Source organism: Ctenopharyngodon idella, chromosome 16, assembly GCF_019924925.1.
Source record: "Ctenopharyngodon idella isolate HZGC_01 chromosome 16, HZGC01, whole genome shotgun sequence".
Taxonomy (NCBI): domain Eukaryota; kingdom Metazoa; phylum Chordata; class Actinopteri; order Cypriniformes; family Xenocyprididae; genus Ctenopharyngodon; species Ctenopharyngodon idella.
In genome coordinates, this window is record NC_067235.1 from 9,127,759 (window position 1) to 9,148,753 (window position 20,995).

General features: G+C 37.4%; 2 protein-coding genes across 10 annotated transcripts in view; one reads left to right on the forward strand and one right to left on the reverse strand.

Annotated features, from left to right (window-relative positions):
- cobl (cordon-bleu WH2 repeat protein) overlaps nt 1-20,995 on the forward strand; it is a 141,303-nt gene that overhangs the window by 6,810 nt on the left and 113,498 nt on the right. Inside the window, exons 1-2 of one of the 9 annotated variants that reach the window (XM_051864799.1) lie at nt 14,522-14,933; nt 15,109-15,193. The exons of 1 other annotated variant lie outside the window; for it this stretch is intronic. In XM_051864799.1, the coding sequence (XP_051720759.1) occupies nt 15,150-15,193 (44 nt within the window). In that variant the 5' untranslated portion in view covers nt 14,522-14,933; nt 15,109-15,149. Of the gene's footprint in view, nt 1-14,521; nt 14,934-15,108; nt 15,194-15,260; nt 15,397-20,995 lie in introns of those variants that run through there. 7 more of the 9 variants (XM_051864794.1, XM_051864788.1, XM_051864798.1 and 4 more) reach the window with 7 other exon arrangements.
- ccr2 (chemokine (C-C motif) receptor 2) lies at nt 11,867-13,947 on the reverse strand. Its single transcript, XM_051864801.1, has 2 exons — nt 13,803-13,947; nt 11,867-13,329 (listed from the first exon to the last, which is right to left on the reverse strand). The coding sequence occupies exons 1-2, from the start codon at nt 13,828-13,830 to the stop codon at nt 12,293-12,295; spliced, it is 1,065 nt and encodes a 354-aa protein (XP_051720761.1). The 5' UTR covers nt 13,831-13,947; the 3' UTR covers nt 11,867-12,292.

Genomic DNA, 20,995 nt, shown 5'->3' on the forward strand with positions numbered 1-20,995 from the left:
ATGTTGGGATTGTCGTTCCCATAGTGACTACGCAGCGCTATGGGAAAGTCCCTTAAAAGGGAACGTCTCGGTTATGTATATAAACTTAGTTCCCCGAATAGGGAACGAGAAGCTGCGTCGCCCTGCCATACTCCCGGCATGCCCGTAAGCGTCTTGCTTCAGTATTCCAGAAGCTGAATGTAAGTGTTTTCGGGCCGGCTTTACAGTTCCTGGTCAATGACGTCACCCGCCTATGACGTACCGTCTCCCGACTGGACAGATTTCACACGTGCTTCACGATGACTTCACGCAGAGACGTTTCCATAGCGACTACGCAGCGTCTCGTTCCCTATTCAGGGAACTAAGTTTATATACATAACGAGACGTTTTCAAAGACCATTGTGTTTTTTTTTTTCTTGCAATTTAATTTGTAGTTTGTATGTTTAATATTAATGTAACTCTCATCTCACTAAGGTTTAAAAAAAAAAAGGTAATTCGGACCGCACATGATTAAATTTTTTTTCCGATCCGGCCCTCAACCTAAAATAAGTTTGACACCCCTGGTCTAGGACTAGCTTAAGCCTTGTCTGTGAAACCGGGTGTCTAACTGCCAGTAGGTGGCGGTGAGTCACTGTCGTAATGAGTGAGCCATCAAATCATTCATACGAAGTAACGAAGCAAGTAGCTGTATTTATGAATGGGTCATTGAATCATTGACTCTCACGATTCGTTCAACTGTGTGTTGCAGTTCTGCTGTGACTTTTGTTGAAACTATTATTTTGTTGCAAAATAGAGCAATCAATACTGTTTAAAATGTACATTACCACCATTTTGTTTGTTGAACTGGAAAAATTGCATTCTTGCTCGTATAATATAATATTACAGGGCTTTATTTTTTAAAAATATATTATATAAAATAAAATATAAAATATTTTTAAAATAACAAAAATATTATATTATATAATATAATAAAATATAATATTTATTGTTACTACTGTAATATAATATTACATTTCTATGGGATCTCCTTCAAAGCTTTCAGATTCTTTTGTTTTTTAATATTTTTTTTTAATATATATTTATTAAACAAAAATACATTTCCATTATTTGTTAAAATAAACAAAATAGTTCAAACTTTCTTGAACTGATTTTGAAAAAGTATTAGATATTTTGCAAAACATTACTTTAGCTAGTATTTTTTATCAATAATGGGGGCCTTTTGCCCCCTCACCACCTCATACATTTATAAGATTTTTAGGCGAAACAAACCACTTTAATTATTTATTTTTCCCACAAAATGTGCTGATCCATCAATTAGGGCTGCCCTCGACTGAAGATTTTTCTAGTCGACTAGTAGTTGTTAATTTTGGTCGACTAACTTTAGTTGACTATTAGGGGGCAGCCCTACCATCAATGTTCTCTTAAAACATAGGCCTATAGCAGATCTATAGCAGTACTTATTTTTCTCTACTCCTGCTGATTGGGTAGATATGTTGATTGCTGATTGCTGACTGCTGGTTGGAATGATGTGATTAGTCAGATCATTTGAATGTGTTCATCCCGAATTTGTTAATAAAACTTCAATGAGCTCCCACTTCACTTGATCTGATGCGCTACAGCGATCTATCACACCATATTGAGAGTGCCAAAATGGTATTTATTGTTTGAATTTCGTAATAAAAAATTTAAAATTTTGACTTTTTTAATGATTTAGCGCATTGTCTTTGCCCTTTTTGCTCCGTAATGTTTTTTCACTGCATGAGAAAATGGATGTGTGGCATGAGAACAGTGTCATTTGCATGGCTCTCATGCTGATTATAATATTAACATTAAAAACAAGGAACACACACAGGGTTTGTTTTTGTATTGAAGAGAGTTTGAGTCTTAAATAGATCTCTAGGCTCAGTCTGTGTCTATATTTGTGTTCATGCTAGTAAGTGCTAAAACCCCAATTTTACAAAGGTACATTGTCGAGAATGGCAGTAATATGCTCGATTTGCTAAGGCAGCATACTCTGCACGAAACATATGCACACTGCTTGTGTGGATGCAGTCAGTTTTGACTGCAAAAGATGAGGTAACTTGATTGGATGTCAAGTATTTGACCAGTTATCACATTACTTAACAACCACTCATCCTCATGTCGTTCCAAACCTGTAAGACATTTGTTTATCTTTGGAACACAAATAAAATCTTGAAATCAATTTAATGAAATCTTGAGTGCTTTCTGTCCCTCCATTGACAGCCTACACAGCTACCACTTTCAAGCCCCAGAAAGGTAGGAAAGGCTTCATTAAAATAATCCATGTGACTCCAGTGGTTTAACCTCAATTTTATGAGCCGACGCGAGTGCACTGTTGGTTACAATGTTTACTTTTTTCATATTTTGCACAATTTGTTTTTTTGTAAAAAAAAATAATAATAAAATAAAATAAAAAAATACTAGGATTAAAGAACCAAGAATTTGCCATCTAAGTATTAAATTTGCCATCTAGTATAAATTTGTTTATTTTACAAAATTATTACAAATTACTTTTTCATATTAATTTCTTTATTTTTATTTATTAAATATTATGTAAAATAAATTATTAAATTAAATTGTGTAAAATAAATTACTAATTAAATAGTGTGATATCAAACAAAGTCCCTTTAAGACAAGTCATTTCACTCGGCGGCCATCTTTGAAACGCCTCTTGGGCATCCAAGTGCAGCTGCTATCTCTTTGAATGGGGAAACATCAAATTCTCCAAAGCTGTTTGCCAAGCTTTCGATTAAATTTCATATTTGAAATCACCAATGAACAACTGTCTCATTTTGTTTCTAAACGCTCGAATCATGACAAAAAACAGTATTTTTCAGGCTGGATCAAGCTAATGCGCATGCACAGTCCTAAATGCGCGTCTCTTGTGCTTTATTTCGGAAGCGCGAGTCTGACTGTTTCTATAGAAACCGGAGCTTCTAACGGCCGCTGCAGTGACGCGATGACTTTACCAATCAATGATTGGCTCTTATTTAGAAGGCGGGACTTATTCCGCCATATTGCGCGTTGCACTTTCTCCCATTCAAAACAGTAGGAGTGACGCGTCTTGTGTTATTCTATAGTCTTTGTATCAAATCAGCTTCATATTGGCCATTGGCCCCCTGCTCTCTAAAATATTAGCATTGTCATCGGTCATCAAAAAATAAGTATGGATGACCGTTACTCTGAACAAGTCTCAGGATTTTTTTCCCTATGCTTTCCTTTTGCATGTAGGTGTTTCACTCTTAATTAGCAGCTAATTGTTTTCTTGCTCTATGAGGAATACTTACTCCTGCTGGATCTCATTGTACAATTAATTATTTTCCACTGATATGTACATCAGAATACAATGTGCACACAGTACAGCAAAATGCACATAATTTAAAAAAACAAGGTAGAAAAAAACAATTGTCTCTATTCTACTACAGGTCACCTGAAGTCCAAAGTGAGTTTTTTTAGTCTTATTGACTTAAAGGCACATTTAGTTAAAAACTTTAAAGGTCCATTAAATCAGTGAGTTTTGTGTATTCAGCCATGAAGGTCAAACAGTATTGAAACAATGAACTGAATGGCAATATATTTATCAAATATGAGATTTGAGATAAAGGTTAAGCTTCACTAAGCATATTTCTCTAATGACATCCAGGTGAAGAAAGACTGTTCAACAACCTGTGAAAAAGTACTGTTTAGGGCTGTGCGATAAATCATTTTAGCATCAATTTTGCGATGTGTGCATGTGCGAAAGTAACATCCCATGTGAGATGTCAAGTATAGCAGTACTGTATGCAATGCAGTTTTTTTTTTTTTTATGAGAGGATAACATGATAATATGATAGGATAGGATTATGATAATAGGACAATATGATATTTTACTTTTGCACACTAAAAATCATGCTACTTATTCATTTTAAAACTGATGCATAAATCTTAAAAAAACTTTAAATGACCCAATGCTTCCTTAATCCTCATGTTTATGTTGCGGGTCAATTTGACCCATTTTGATTTCTGAGTTGTCGGAAATACCGGTTAACCTAACCTATGTTTTTTTTTGTTGTCCATGACATTTTATGACATTTTCACATTTAGGGTCATGAACATGCATGCAAGTTTCAACATGCAAAATACACACATACATACATATACAGCCCATATACACAAATAATTACTACTACATTTGTGATGTTCGTGGGTCAGATTGACCCACATATTTTAATGTTCTAAGGCAGAGCTCTTCAACTCTAGTCCTGATGCACTAGTGTCTTGCTGAGTTTAACAACTTTTTATTTTCAAAGTTTGTGAAAAGAACAAAACTCTTTTACCTGTTAACTGTTAGTCCCCCTTTTTGAGCATAGACATGAAAATGACTTTTCCAATTTAAATTGTTATAAATCTTGAATACTTTGGAGCACAGACTTAAGTTTGGTATCTTTTTAAAGGGGACACTTCACAGATTATTGTAGAAGTAAAAAGGTTATTAAAGTAAAGTAACAAAAGTGTTATAGAAGTTTGTTTATAAAAATGTAAAATATAGAAATGTAATTTTGGTAACACTTTATTTTAGGGTCTTTTAACTAGTTGCTTATTAGCATGCATATTACTAGAATATTGGCTATTTATTAGTACTTATTAAGCACATATTAATGCCTTATTCTGCATGACCTTATTCTACATTCTTAATCCTACCCAATACCTAAACTTAACAACTACCTTACTAACTATTAATAAGCAGTAAATTAGGAGTTTATTGAGGGAAAAGTCGTAGTTAATAGTTTAAATGTGTTCCCTATACTAAAGTGTTACCGTAATTTTTTATATTTATATAAAAAATATATTTTTCAAAACATGTAAAACTCTAAAACTTCAAGAAAATCAAAGCTAAACATCTGAACAAGTTCTGTGCCAAATGTTAGGTTGATATCTCAATAAATGAGCTTTCAGTAAGATTTTTTTGGGCACAGTACCAAACTTTTCCACTAGATGATATCCAGGCTCCACCGGTGACTATATAAGGACTCTTCAATTTCCATATATGGTTTGAGTCCTCTGAACTGCAGTTTTTTGGACACAAAAAAACTGCGATATTGCAGTATAGCTGCAATACAACTGCAGTTTTACTGCTATTGAACTTCAATGTACTGCAGTTGTACTGTGATTATACTTCATTATACTGCAAATCTATGGTTGTGCTTAATAATACTGCAGTTATACTACTTTGTACTGCAGTTTTACTGCAGTTGTACTTCAATATACTGCAGTTCTTTTTTGTAAGGGTCACAAATCCACAGTAAGTTTGCAGTGTGGTATTAATCCTCCAGCTTCCTCCACTCCATGTGTTCCTCGGCACAGGGCTCGAGCACCCAGAAAGTGTTCTTCCCAGCCCTCTTTCACTCCAGCGCCAACACACCACAGACCATGAGTGCTTCAGCAGCGTAGGGCGTGAGCAAGGTCGTGGATGAGTACCTCTCCCCCTCTGCCACCCCCAGTCTTCAAGATCTTCACCTGGAACCGCTCCTCCACTCTTCATTTGAAGGAACGCTGTGGTCATTGGAGACTCTATCGTCCGTCACATCCATGCTACTCCAGCTAAAGGTAAGGTGCACATTCACTGCTTTCCTGGTGCTCCTGTTCTCGATGTCGTTGCACAGTTACCCAATGATCCTGAATGGTGATGAGAGCTTCGGAGCTGTAGTGCTGCACACGGGAGTGAACGACATCAGGCTGTGGCAGACGGAGGTTCTGAAACAGGACTTCAGGAGCCTGATCGAGACGGTATGCAGCACATCGCCTGTGACAAAGATCATTGTGTCCGGACAATTCCGAGGTACTGACGAGGACATGACAGGTTTAGTAGATCATTTGCTTTAAAAGAATGGTTAATGTCTTGGTGTAATGAACAGAAGCTGCTCTTTGTAAATAATTGCAAAATTTTCTGGGAGCGACCTAGGCTCTTCCGTGCTGATGGCCTGCACCCCAGCAGAACCTGAGCAGATCTTCTGTTGGACAACATCTCTAAGATGTTACACATCGTATGACCAGTAAGTCAAACCTCAAATCACTGTCTTTGTTCTACCCTCTTAATTGATATAAATAAATGTGAGTCTAGTACATTCTATACAAACTGTGTCTATTCCCCGAATAGTGAGGTCAAACAATAAATCTATAGTTACAGTTACATTTCTGGTTTCAAAAATATCTCAAATCAATTCTCGTTCAATCTGGCATCCCAGCAGACCACTTTTTCAGTCACTCATTCTGCAGAGGAGCAGCAACCACAGCTTCCCAAAAAGGTCTCTCGCAGCAACAGTATCCTGTAGATGTGTGAGGGCAAGGCGTTGTCCTATGCTATTTCTTTGAGATCTTCTCTCCGGATGAGCTTTATTGCTTTATTGCAGGGTTCTTGTTCTCATTTTTTGTCTTAGCAGGAAAATCAAGTCTTACACTCATAAACAATCAATTGGCAACATGATTGGGTATAAAAAGAGCCTCTCAGAGTGGCAGTGTCTCTCAGAAGTCAAGATGGGCAGAGGATTACCAATTCCCCCAATGCTGCGGCGAAAAATAGTGGAGCAATATCAGAAAGGAGTTTCTCAGAGAAAAATTGCAAAGAGTTTGAAGTTATCATCATCTACAGTGCATAATATCATCCAAAGATTCAGAGAATCTGGAACAATCTCTGTGCGTAAGGGTCAAGGCCGGAAAACCATACTGGATGCCCGTGATCTTCGGGCCCTTAGACGGCACTGCATCACATACAGGAATGCTACTGTAATGGAAATCACAACATGGGCTCAGGAATACTTCCAGAAAACATTGTCGGTGAACACAATCCACCGTGCCATTCGCAGTTGCCGGCTAAAACTCTATAGGTCAAAAAAGAAGCCATATCTAAACATGATCCAAAAGCGCAGGCGTTTTCTCTGGGCCAAGGCTCATTTAAAATGGTCTATGGCAAAGTGGAAAACTGTTCTGTGGTCAGACGAATCAAAATTTGAAGTTCTTTTTGGAAAACTGGGACGCCATGTCATCTGGACTAAAGAGGACAAGGACAACCCAAGTTGTTATCAGCACTCAGTTCAGAAGCCTGCATCTCTGATGGTATGGGGTTGCATGAGTGCATGTGGCATGGGCAGCTTACACATCTGGAAAGGCACCATCAATGCTGAAAGGTATATCCAAGTTCTAGAACAACATATGCTCCCATCCAGACGTCGTCTCTTTCAGGGAAGACCTTGCATTTTCCAACATGACAATGCCAGACCACATACTGCATCAATTACAACATCATGGCTGTGTAGAAGAAGGATCCGGGTACTGAAATGGCCAGCCTGCAGTCCAGATCTTTCACCCATAGAAAACATTTGGCGCATCATAAAGAGGAAGATGCGACAAAGAAGACCTAAGACAGTTGAGAAACTAGAAGCCTGTATTAGACAAGAATGGAACAACATTCCTATTCCTAAACTTGAGCAACTTGTCTCCTCAGTCCCTAGACGTTTGCAGACTGTTATAAAAAGAAGAGGGGATGCCACACAGTGGTAAACATGGCCTTGTCCCAACTTTTTTGAGATGTGCTGATGCCATGAAATGTAAAATCAACTTATTTTTCCCTTAAAATGATACATTTTCTCAGTTTAAACATTTGATATGTCATCTATGTTGTATTCTGAATAAAATATTGAAATTTGAAACTTCCACATCATTGCATTCCTTTTTTATTCCCAATTTGTACAGTGTCCCAACTTTTTTGGAATCGGGTTTGTACATATATATACACATATATATATATATATATATATATATATATATATATATATATACATATATTTTTTTTAATTATTCAACTGCCCATCAGGAGACCGCGGTTATCCACTTAAGACGTGGCTGTTAACCCCCCTCACCAACCCACAAACTGACCGAGAGTGCAGATAGAATGATGCCCATTCTCGCAATCGGTTGTAGAGCGGGGGACTGGGCAGCTGAAATGTCGGTGGCGCTGCCTTGACTGGACCGGGGGGATGCTCAATGTCACACACAGGCATGGCATACCACTTGGTGAGGTGGCGGCACCGCCAGATGACCCCGACACAGGACCAATGTATGTGCAGCCCAACCAACAAGCCATTGAGGCCCGTCAACATGTGATTGCAACAATATTTAATTTTTTGACCAATTCCTTTAATGAGTGGCTTATGTCTGTGAGTGCGTCAGTGATATTTTTCAGGTGACTGTTAATTTCTCCAATGGCCATAACGATTTGCTGTTGTGACTGCAGAACAGCATGTGTCAAGATGCGGCCAGGACGGGCCTCAGCACTGGGGGGAGCACTGGAAAGGCTGGAGACACTGGAGACGCCGGACACAATTTATATCAGACCATTTACATTGCGATTTTCAGATCCCACCGCATTGATGGCGTCAGCCAAACTCTCCCACTCATTTTTTTCCTTTTGTTATTAATTTCGGAGAATAAAGTTCCAAATGAAATATTTTTTCTCATTTCTACCTCTGATAGTAGCACCTCCAATTCACTTTCCGTAAAGTTTCGTTTCTTGCTGCTTGTTTTCGCCATTTTCTTGCTGCTTGCTTTTGCCAAAGTGGACTCATTACCATATTAAAATTTATTTAATTAAGGGAGGAGATAGGGTGGGGTGTTGTGCTCGTGCATGTGCACTCAATTTTACGTTAATTGGGATGTACAAAGAGAATATGCGTGGGATCCTGTGTACGCAGAGTTTCATACATCTGATTTTTTTTGTGCGTACGGAATGTTTTAGTATGAATTCAATGCAAGTCTTTGTACATGAGGCCCCAGACCTTCTGCCATATGTCTGAAGGGCCTTGTCCCGAATCGCACCCTAAACATTCGCGGTCTTCCTACGAGTCCAGACTTTCGCGACTTAATGCCGCTTTGACTGTCGGGAAGAAGTCTGCCGCGGAGCTCGCACCAGTGCGGGCTCAGCAAAAGTGTATATCAGCCGCAGAGGGGGCGCTCACAAACACCCTTCTGAAGCCTAAAATATTGTTTATTAATTATTATTATTATTTCACTCTAATGCTAAAACTGTGTAAGACAATTACTTTATAAAAAGAGCTTGTGACTAAACCTTGTAAGTCTTGGCTCCTCAAACTGTTGGTCAAACCTCACAATTCCAGCAGAATAGTGAATCAAGTGTCGCACGCAGTTTGGACCGTCTCTGCTTTTTTTTTTTTTTTTGCAATGCAATGCAATGCAGTGCAAAGGAAACTGACTCTTTGAAGTACAGCATTTTAAATTTCTTAAAACACTATAGGCTATGATGTATGTATTTGAGAGCAGAGAAGAGTGTCTAGCATTTGCAGTAAAGTCATAGCTAATTCATTCTTGAATAGGCTATGTGTAGCACTTCATCTTTTTATAACATGAGATTAACAAACTCCCAAAATAACAGAAAAAAATAAAATAAAATAAATGAGCGCCCACATAGGTACAGCTACAATAAACTTCATAACCCAAACTGCAAATGCTCTGCCTCAGATGCGGCAGGGGGAAAATACTACATTCGCTGGTCAAAAACTTTGTAACTTCATTTGAGCTTGATTTTGGTAAATGTTAATAATATAATGACACATGCAAGTATATTATCATATATAAAGCCACAACATCAACTCAGCACCATAGCTGAGCATCATAGCCTCTATTTGTTTGAGGCAGTGTACTGATACCATACCAGCTACCTAGCAACTATGTATGACACCTACTAAGTACTTAATAACATCCTAGCAACCACCCAGAACACCCTAGCACTTGGAGGAAACCCACACAGTCACAGAGAGAACATGCAAACTACACAGAAAGTCCTCCTGGCTCACGCTGGACGGTTCTGGTTCCACAGAATAGAGAAAATCATCCAGGTCTAGAATAAAATGAAAGTGAGTAATGATAATATTTCTGGGGTGAACTATCCCTTTAAGACCTATTTGTTTTCTCGCTAGCCTATCTATCCACTTTTCAACACGAAAGTAAGCTACTTCCTGTGAGTGTAAAAGACTTGCGATTCATTTGCCCTTTTAGGTAAATAACTAGAAGAATAACAAATTGCAGTACACAGTGAAACTGTTTGTGCTTCAAACCAGTGTACGAGTATAAGTTAAAATAATATTAAAACAAATACAGTTTGTGACATCAAGAAGCATAACACACTGTTTATGTGCAAAAAAACACCAAAAAAAAAACACATTCAAGTTAAATGTCATTTAGGTTTTTTTTTTTTTATTAAATTTTGAGAAGTCTTATTGTACTTCACTTGTTTGTACATGGAGGCAGAGCACGTTGTGATAGAGGATGTTGGAACATCATCTAGTGGTTGAGCTCACAAACTTTTCTGTGGTGATGCAGCAGAAGAAAACTTTCATCTTATTCAGTATAATCAAGCAGCAAACACAGCCTTTAATGCACCTCGCCGCAATAACCCCTCCCCCTTCCCCCCAAGTGTTTGCCCACAATGTTCTTCTCTTGCCTCTTGCCAGCATGACTGATCATAATACAACCAAATTCCCATTACATGTATCTAAAATGAATGACTAACCTCAAACGCTTTTTTTTTTTGTTATGAAACCTATGAATATTTAAAATGAGTTATTAGCTTAGATTACAACATAATACAACACAATGTCTAAGAAAGTGGGAGTATTATTAAACAAATGGCCATAAACTTCACATTCTTGAAACTGTGTCACTGTTACATCTGTCAGCTGCAGTACCCTTAAGTACCAGCTGAAGGCAGCCTCGTCCCTCATAGTTTCCATAGACTTAGGCCCTGTCCCAAATGGCACACTTCTATGCACTTTCGGTCTTGTGGACTTACAATGGCTGCCGCGTGCGCGTGTCCGTTAAGTCCGTAGGGTGTCCCGTTTGTCAATTTTAGTGCTTGCGAGTGCCCCCTTTGCGGCCGATATGAGCCCTCGATGCGCACTTTTGCTGAGCCCGCACTGGTGCGAGCTCCGCAGCAGACTTCTTCCCGACAGTCAAAGCGACGTTACGTCACTAAAGTGCAGACTCGTAGGAAGGCCGTGAGTGTTTAGGGTGCCATTTGGGACAGGGCCTTATTCCCGGACTTTATTTCCCAGTATCCCCTGCTCATTATTAGTTAACCTGTTTCAGCTGTGTCTTGTTTCTCATTTATTACCCGGTCTATTTAAATGTATTTTGCCCTGTATTCTTTATGAAGTCTTGTTGGTTTTGGTTGTTATTTTCTGTTGGCATTTTGAGCAGTTCTGGTGTTCTTTTTTGTTATTTCTGAGTCGTGGATTCCTTGTTCCTGTATGCCCTTTATGGAGTGTATGTACGGACTGATTAAATGTGCTTGACCCTCTGCCTGGTATGGACTAAGACCTTGGATTATAACTATTATTAAACTGCATTTGAATTCTCACTCCTTCTGCTGTATCTCTTCATTCCACCTCCACCAAAACATTACACACTATATACTCTCCTATCTTGAGTTTGATTTATAAGGTTATTTTGTGATTCAGCATTGGAATCTGGTACCCCTTCTCCATCTGCTACGTAAATGAATCTGCAACTATTGAGTGCATGAAAGTGCATGAAGTTTCTACGCACAATGTGGCTACACATGCTTCATAGATAAATAAAAACTTACGCAAATGCGGTTTACAACTATGCATCAGACTTCCTCTCTGACGGACAGATGGGCACAACTCCAGATAATATGATTTGTCATAATTCTCATAAAAACTTTATGGAATTCTGCCTCGAGGTTTTAAAAAAAAAAAAAACAAAAAAAAACTTTTAGAGTATTTGTAACTGTGAAAGTCCCCCCCCCCCCCCCCCCCCAATTATACTTTAAACACATTACAATCAGGACAATACATTAATTAAAAATCCTTTATTAAAAAAACACAAAAAAAAAACTTAAAAGCAAAACTTAAAGTACACAAACTTAACATTGAATTTCTTATAGAAAGATTTCAAAAAGTCATAACTGAAAAATAATGCTTTTTAACCCCTGATGCAAATACAAACAGTGGGTTTATTTAAAATTGCTGATGAAATCATTCATATGACAACTATTGTCGGTATCATTTGCAAATCTCCAATATAAGCAATATACACGCACAAGAAAGAACATCTTAGCAACCGTGTCAAATTCTGCATTCTCTTACTTAACATGCATCATTGTCAAACAAAATTGTCAAAAAACAGAACAAAGACTCGATACATTCAATAAAAAGGGGAACTTAGGGATAGCAAAAATAGGAGCTCAGAATGAAAATAATTCTCTGGAGGAACCTGTTTTCTATGCAATTTGTGTGGAGGAATATTCAGAAGTTCTGGAGAAGACTGAGCTTCTGCGTTCAGATAACTGTCGAGAGAAATTTGTACATTGGCTGAAGCACAATGGAAACTGCTCTTTTAGGACTTTAAGAACTGCTCTTCTGAACTTCTGTCCGGCAAAGGCATAGATGATAGGGTTGAGGCAACAGTGGCTTAAGGCGATAGTTTCCACCCACTGCATGGCAAGGCTCAAATTACTATGCAATTCGCAAGAAAACAAGTAACCTTTCCTCTGCAGGAACATGAGAAACATGACAATGTTGTATGGAGTCCAGAAGAGGAAATAAACTGCCACCACAGCCAGGATGAGTCTGATGACTTTGTGCCTTTTTTGTGATTTTATGCTGAGCAGAGTGGGGATGATCCGGGAATAGCAAAAGCTCATAATAATCAGAGGGATAATCAAGCTCAGGAAGTTCATCTGAAGGTAAGTAAATGACATCCAGGCTGTACCTTCAGGAAAATCTGATCCACAGGATGTTTTGAAGCTTGTCTCATTATCCACTTTGGCAAAAATAATATTAGGGAGGGATGCAAGCAGACTGAGTATCCATATAAATGAGGCGAGAATCAAACCCATTTTTGAAGACCGATTTCTGGAAAAGATACTGTGGGCATGGACGATGACGACATAGCGATCCAGTGTCATAAGGACCATGAAGAAGATGCTGCCATAGAGACCTATCATGAAGAGACCTGTTATGGTATGACACATGAATTTGCCGAAAATCCACTCATCTATGGCACCATGAGCCCAAAAAGGGAGTGACACAAGAAAGATTAGGTCCGATAGAGCTAGGTTGAAGAGGCACACATCTGTCATATTGGATTTTTGACGGTATCTGATCAGGACCCACACTACCAGGCTGTTTCCAATGAAGCCAAGAATGAAAACTATGCTGTACAGGGTGGGGAGGAAAACCTCACTGAAGGCCTTTGTGTTGCCATTATTGCATGGTGTTCCGGAACCGTCTTGGTTATAGTATTCATCAAAGTTTTCTGTCATTGTATTTTGGAGGGCACACAAAGAACACAATGATAAGTCATATAATATATTTATAATATAGTAGGCTATGTGTATAATATGCTTAATAATATATTCTGAAACCTTAACATTGGTTCAACATTTCTTTAGTTTTAAAGGTAGACAAAATAAAATGACACAAGCAGGAACTCCTAACAGACTTGAATTTTAGTTTTTTCATGATATCTACTGGTCAGAGTAGTGTCTAGATGAAATGTTATACTTTTTCATGTTTAAATACGTATCATAATAATGCTGTTTTAAATGTTTTAATGGTTTGATTTTCAATTTTTGAAATTTTAATGAATGCTGTGAAAAAAAAATCACAATAATAATAATAATAAAAAATCTAATGTCCTAATTTTAATTAAGAACAACTTTTGTATTATTATTATTATTTTTTTTTTTGAATGTAGCATAATTACACTGAATAGATTGTACGACCTACCAGCCACAGTCCCTGTGTCCTCTGTCATGTCTCTTTGTAAAGATAGCTGAATCTGTGAAATTTGTGTGTCTGTCAAAACGCTTTACAAAGCACAGGAGGTGCTATTTCCTGAACCTCCCACAGGCGGGACTTCTCACTAAAAAGTTACGCATATTTAATGTAGTTGCACTTGTATGGCATTAAAAAAAGTTTACATAGCTGTTTGTATCATTAAATTCATTCATTTGAAATGTGGATGTAAGTGCAATAGGTAAAACTGCACATTTCCAGTAGGATATTTTAAGTATCTTCTTTTAACTTTTACAACTACAAATATTTCAAAGTGTTAAAACACCCTCTTAGGGTTACGGTGCAGCGTTATCTGTCATTCTGGGAAGACGGTTGTAAAATGGTCGGAATCCAATTGTTCAGAGGCAGTGGTGGTTGAATCATCAGACAAGGATGGTGCTGACCTTTAATTTGTTATTTAACATTTATTAAACTCCTTTTTGCACAAATAGAAAACTGTAATGCGTCCTACATATATAGATCGACATTGGTGACGAGCTTGATAAGATTTGACCTACGTATCCGAGGATCCTTCTTAAATGGACAGAGGGCGGGGCGTATTAACGGCGAATAGCCAATCTGGCAGACCACAAAAGAAAACAAACGCTAGGGACGCTGGGAGTAAACACTCTGAATATTAAGTTATGGCTTTTGTTGCAGATTAACGGTTAACACGGTAAAATCCCGTGTCTTCATTAGCAATTACACATTGGTATTACAAAAATCCTAATGATAATTACGTAAAATTGATTTTATGTTTTTATAAAGACAAAATCGGTAATGACAAAAAAACAACGTCTTGACAGTCACGCTAATGCGAACTGTTCTTTAGAGAAACGTTTTTAAGTGGTGAGATTAATTTATTGACAGTCTCACGACTCACTGTACAAATACTCTCGGGAGCACTGTTCTCTCACTGTATCATCAATACTGTTCTCTCGGGCGCGTTCTCGCGCTCAGAATTCCAAGCTGCCGTTGAGCGCGGGCTCGAGAAGCCGCGGGAACGGCGCTGCCTGGTGGACGGATTAGAATAGAATTCAGAACTCCTGTGCCGTTGTTGTCTGGCTAGGAAGCCGAATCCACGTACGTATTTCAGTGTTTTCTATTATGGAGATATTTCGTTGACGATATTCGTTTTTGCAACTTCTTATGGCAATAGCTGCCTTAACCTTTTACTGTATATATGTTCGTAGTCTCTGTTGTGGCAAGTGAAATATTTTAATGCCTTCATTTGTTTTTCCTTTTTTAAAAACATAAGTGTGTACATCAAACACTTCTCCACATCTAAGACAGCTGTAAATGGATAAGTCGTTCTGTGACTGTGACACATTGGTGCTGCTCAGGTGTGTTTTTTTGTAAAAGTTTTATCCTTGTTCTGCTGAAGTGTATTTTCATGTTCTTTCTTTAAAGGTGACACTCTTATGAATGTTTTTGAGTTATATACCAATGTCCCCGCCTGGACGTACGAGTGAATTGCGTTGATACAAAACGGATTTAGTTTATGACAGATGAATTTGGGAGACGCTACGATCAGACCTCCTGTAGGGTGAGTGTATTACTAAATGTTTTCCTGGATTTCAATGATATAACTGCCTCTCCACATTGATGTACCAACAGTAACAACGACTCTATCGATCTATCGATCTATCGATCTATCTATCTATCTATCTATCTATCTATCTTTCTATCTATCTATCTATGATCTTGTTAATTCTAGTGTGCCCATTTCAACAATTTCTCTTTTAAATTCGATCTGATCTACTGGTCTATAACACCCCAAACAAAAAAGTTGACATGGCATTTGGCTTGTTGGTATAAAAGCTCTATTCTAGCAGCTACATGAGAGGAGAGTAACCAGGAAATGAAAACAAATAATTGCCTGTTCATCTGCCAGAGTGATGCTTTGTATTCCACTTCTCTCACCCTTTGTCACCTCTGCTTTTGACTCAAAAACTCATTATTCCATTTTACTGAACAACATGTTTGCTTGGTTTTTCTACATCAAAATTAAGTACCTTAAACAGAAATTGTGCTGTATATTTTGTATTAATAAAGTAAAGCATAATGAGAAGTAAACACAGGTGTGACATAAATTCCTCTGCTTTCTCACAGAAACTTCTGGTGATGGTAACATATCTCAGAAGCAATTTAAAAGTTAGCCAGTGTTCTCTCTCTGACAACACAACAGTCTGCTTTGTGGATCTTACCCACAGCCCCCCTTTCCTTTTATGTAATCAGATCCCATTACATAGCTAAAGCAGTGGACGATTGTGGTTATTTAAAGCTTTAACAGTTGTTGAGCATTCCCACCGCTATCTTCTCATTACTGTAGTATTACTCTTATATATGTATATGTTTATGAGTATCCAATAAGATTAAGGATAAAGTAATTTTTGTTACAGTCTTGGTCTAAGTTTTGATATTATGCAATATGTTCATTGAGGATAAAATGGTTCAGTCTTTTAAAGCACACCTTTTACTCCAATTTAGGTTTTTAGTGTGAATATGTGAGTTTGAGGTTACTATGAAACTCACAATTTCTTTGAGAAATTTGAGAATTTTTTTTGTTAAATGTTTCTTGTCTAAAATGGCTATTTGAGAGCTGTGTGATTTTATTTATTTATGAGAGCTGTGTGATTTTATTAATTATTATCTCAAATCACACAGAAAAAGTAGTCTTTTCTAAGCTTTAATGAAGCATTGAATTCATCATATCTATAAACTCCTCTCTGTGAAATTAGCTCGCAGTCAAGTTACAGTCAGTACTAGAATGTTTGTTGGGGACCATCAAAATAAAGTGTTAGCAAATATTAAGCAGACAGTCTACTAATACTCTGGTAGTTGACAGGTAGTTGCAAAGTTACTTATATATATTTAGTAGTAGAATGTCTAAAGTGGGCTATCGAAATAACATGTTACCATAGACCAGTGGTTCTCAAAATTTTTAAAATTGCGTAGGCCTACCCCCTGTGGCATTTAACATCCTTCCACTTAGACTGCACTTACACCTTTTCTATTAAGAGACAATATTTGCTCCCTTAAATTGATTTTCCAGTGCATTTTTTTATCTTTATAAAATAAATAATGTTTTAAATAAAAAATATTTAATTGAGAAATATGCAATGATGGTAAAAACAAAGTGATGATTTTAGTAAATATTAAACTAAAACTGCCAGTAGGTGGCTGTAAGTCACTGTTGTAATGAGTGAGCCATCAAGTCATTCATTCATTCAGTAACGAAGCAAGTAGCTGTATTTATGAGTGGGTCATTGAATCATTGACTCTCACGATTCGTTCAACGCCGCAGATTCATTAATGAAACATTGCTGCGCTGTGTGTTGCAGTTCTGCTATGACTTTTGTTGAAACAATTATTTTGTTGCAAAATAGAGCAATCAATACTGTTTAAAATGTACATTACCACCATTTTGTTTGTTGAACTGAAAAAATTGCATTCTTGCTCGTATAATATAATATAATATTACAGGGCTTTATTTAAAAAAAAAAATTTTTTTTAAATAACAAAAATATTATATTAATTATATCAGATAATAAAATATAATATGTATTGTTACTGCTGTAATATAATATTACATTTTTATGGGATCTCCTTCAAGGCTTTCAGATTCTTTTGTTTTTTTAATATTGTTTTTTAATATTTGCTATTTTCACTGCGTGAGAAAATGGACGTGTGGCATGAGAACAGTGTCAATTGCATGGCTCTCATGCTGATTATAATATTAACATTAAAAACAAGAACACACACAGGGTTTGTTTTTGTATTGAAGAGAGTTTGAGTCTTAAATAGATCTCTAGGCACAGTCTGTGTCTATATTTGTGTTCATGCTAGTAAGTGCTAAAACCCCACTTTTACAAAGGTACATTGTCGAAAATGGCAGTAATATAGCTCAATTTGGCAAAAAAGGCAGCATACTCTGCATGAAACCTAACATATGCATGCTGCTTGTGTGGATGCAGTCAATTTTGACTGCAAAAGATGAGGTAACCTGATTGTATGTCATATATTTGATCAGTTATCACATTACTTACAACCAGTCATCCTCATGTCGTTTCAAACCCGTAAGACATTCGTTCATCTTTGGAACAAAAATGAAGTTCTTTTTAATGAAATCTTGAGTGCTTTCTGTCCCTCCATTGACAGCCTACGCAACTACCACTTTCAAGCCACAGAAAGGTAAAGGCTTCATTAAAATAATCCATGTGGTTTATTTATTAAATATTATGTAAAGTAAATTATTAAATTAAATTGTGTAAAATAAATTACTAATTAAATAGTGTTATTATAAAATCGGCTTTATATTGACCATTGGCCCCCTGCTCTCTAAAATATTAGCATTGGCATCGGCCATCAAAAAATAAGTATGGATGATCGCTACTCTGAACAAGTCTCAGGATTTTTTCCCCTATGCTTTCCTTTTGCACGTAGGTGTTTCACTCTTAATTAGCAGCTAATTGTTTTCTCGCTCTATGAGGAATTCATACTCCTGCTGGATCTCATTGTACAATTAATTATTTTCCACTGATATGTACAATACATCAGAATACAATGTGCACACAGTACAGCAAAATGCACATAATTTGAAAAACAAGGTAGAAAAAATGATTGTCTCTGTTCTACTACAGGTGACCTGAAGTCCAAAGTGAGTTTTTTAGTTTTATTGACTTGAAGGCACATTTAGGTAAAGACTTTAAAGGTCTATTCAATCAGTCGGTTTTGGGAGTTTTGTGTTTAGCCATGAAGGTCATACAGTATTGAAACAATGAATCAAATGGCAATCCGGGTTTTTTCCTGGATCAAAATGCTCCCCCGGAAGAAAATTTTGTACATTTTAAAGATAAATTCATTAATCTGGAGCACTTTGAGAGTTCAAAATTAAGAGCTCCAACCCATGTTCAGTGTGCAAATTGAACAAAGAAAAAGTCTTGTACCTGAACTTTAAGGGGGACTCTATAGGGCTTGTGCGCTAGAGATGTGCGGATCAGCTCTAACATCACCCAGATCTGCTGTTAAAAATAAATCATCCACCTACCAACTTCCCAAACCTACGATATTCTCTGATTTAGATATCTGCACCTGATCATCACAAAATACTTTTTCAAATTCTCAGTGTTAAGCATGATGATATAATAACATATGACACTTAAGTAGGCTTTTTTTAAATAAATATCTAAAATAAAAGTTCTTCTTTGGCAAAATTACATTTCCTTAATAGCCTAAACACAGGCTTTACTCCCTTCAAACTAAAATTGTCACTGTTTCATTACATCAATGACAAAACACTAATAATTTCTGTTAAGCTTGTGTATATTTTTAGTTAAAGCTGTTAAGTTTTTAAGCAATATCTCATGTTTTCCTTTGTGTTTTATATAATGACCACTAGAAGGTTGCTCTAGGCATATGCTTTCCTTGATTGGTTTTCCCTGAATAGAAATGCGTTGCCGCTGAAAACAAAAGTAACAGAGTGACGCACATTCCTTGTGTTTTACCAAATGAGAGTTCCGCGTCTTTATTAAAATCAACACATTAATGATTTATCTCTCATCCACCCGCGACCCACCCACAATTACTTGGAATGTTATTTTGTATTACTTGGCCGGTTCAACCCGGCGGATTATCTGATGCGGATAACTGCGATCTGCGCATCACTTTCGTGCGCTCTCGCAGAATGTCCTGAGCGGCTCCATTCGAAGCCAGCAAGTTGTAGGGCCGGAGTGAAAGTGATCTTTTTGGAACGGAACCCCATTTTCTGCAGTGGGGATGGGCGGAACGGTTAGAGAATGGACACAGGTCGGGAAGCCGCAACGGAACCGTGGTAAAGGGGTATCTGAGCATGTAACTGCCTGTCTGGGTTTTGTCAATACTCGACAGCCGGAGGCGGCCGCCTCGTAATTCTCTATGTAGGAAAAACCCTGGCAATATATTTATCAAATATGAGATTTGAGATAAAGGTTAAGCTTCACTAAGCATATTTCTGTAATGACATCTAGGTAAAGAAAGACTGTTCAACAACCTGTGAAAAAAAAGAGTACAGTTTAGGGCTGTGTGATAAATCATTTTAGCATCGATTTTGCGATGTGTGCGTGTGCGAAGGTCATATCCCAGCATGTGAGATGTCAAGTATAGCAGTACTGTATGCAACATTGTGTTAGCAGGACTGTCTGAGATGTGTGTGAATAAAAGCACAGAATAAAATGATGCTGGATCATTTACACTGAACCAAAGCAGGATCATAGCCACCTCTGATATACTAAAGGCTAAAGTGGTCATTATAGTACAGCTTTTACGTGGCATTGTACCTTTACGCAGAATTTAGAGCCGGCACAGAGCCTTCACTGAGCAGCCTTTACTCATCAGTATAAAGATATTGTAATATTGCCGCTCCTAAACAAATTGCCAGGTCAGTTTTTACTCTCATTTGGCAGTTGGTGTTAATTTCGTACAACCTTTCGGAAACTACGATTTTTGTGTCATCAATGTCAGATAAACCCAGTTTTAAATGACATGTTAAAATAAAATGAATTGTGGTTGGTCGATTTGCATGTTGGTCAGACAGTCTCTTTAGGCAGTGTCTAAGTAGGCAGTTCATGGCCACAATAATATGCTGTGTGCCAACAACCTTATGCCAATAGTGAAAAGTCTGGCTATGCAAGATTAGATTTCATGAGATCTGAATACTCATTGTTGAACCCATAGTCCAGAGTACTTCCATTGACACCACGGGCATAAACCTCATTTGTTTGCCTCAGTGCACACTGCAGCTCATATTTCTGCTTTCCTATGTCAGCCTCCCTGTCACTGGTGCTTAAAATAGAGTCCATAACAGATAATCCTGTCTATCAGCTGTACTAACCACTGCATCACTACACCCTTCTCCCTGTTCACACCCACCACAATCCTCACTGAAGCTCGTAGACACACCCAACATTTGAACCATGTTCCATGTCTAATGTTCTGATTATATTTCCATTTTTGTATTGAAATGATATTCCTTTTTAATACTTAGAAGTATTCTTTGTAATACTTTCAATTTGTATAGTTAAAAATGCTTCACACGACTCACAAATGAGCGTGTCTTAGAGGCTGAAAGATGAGAGACAAGCTTTGCATATCTGGCAGCAGCACAT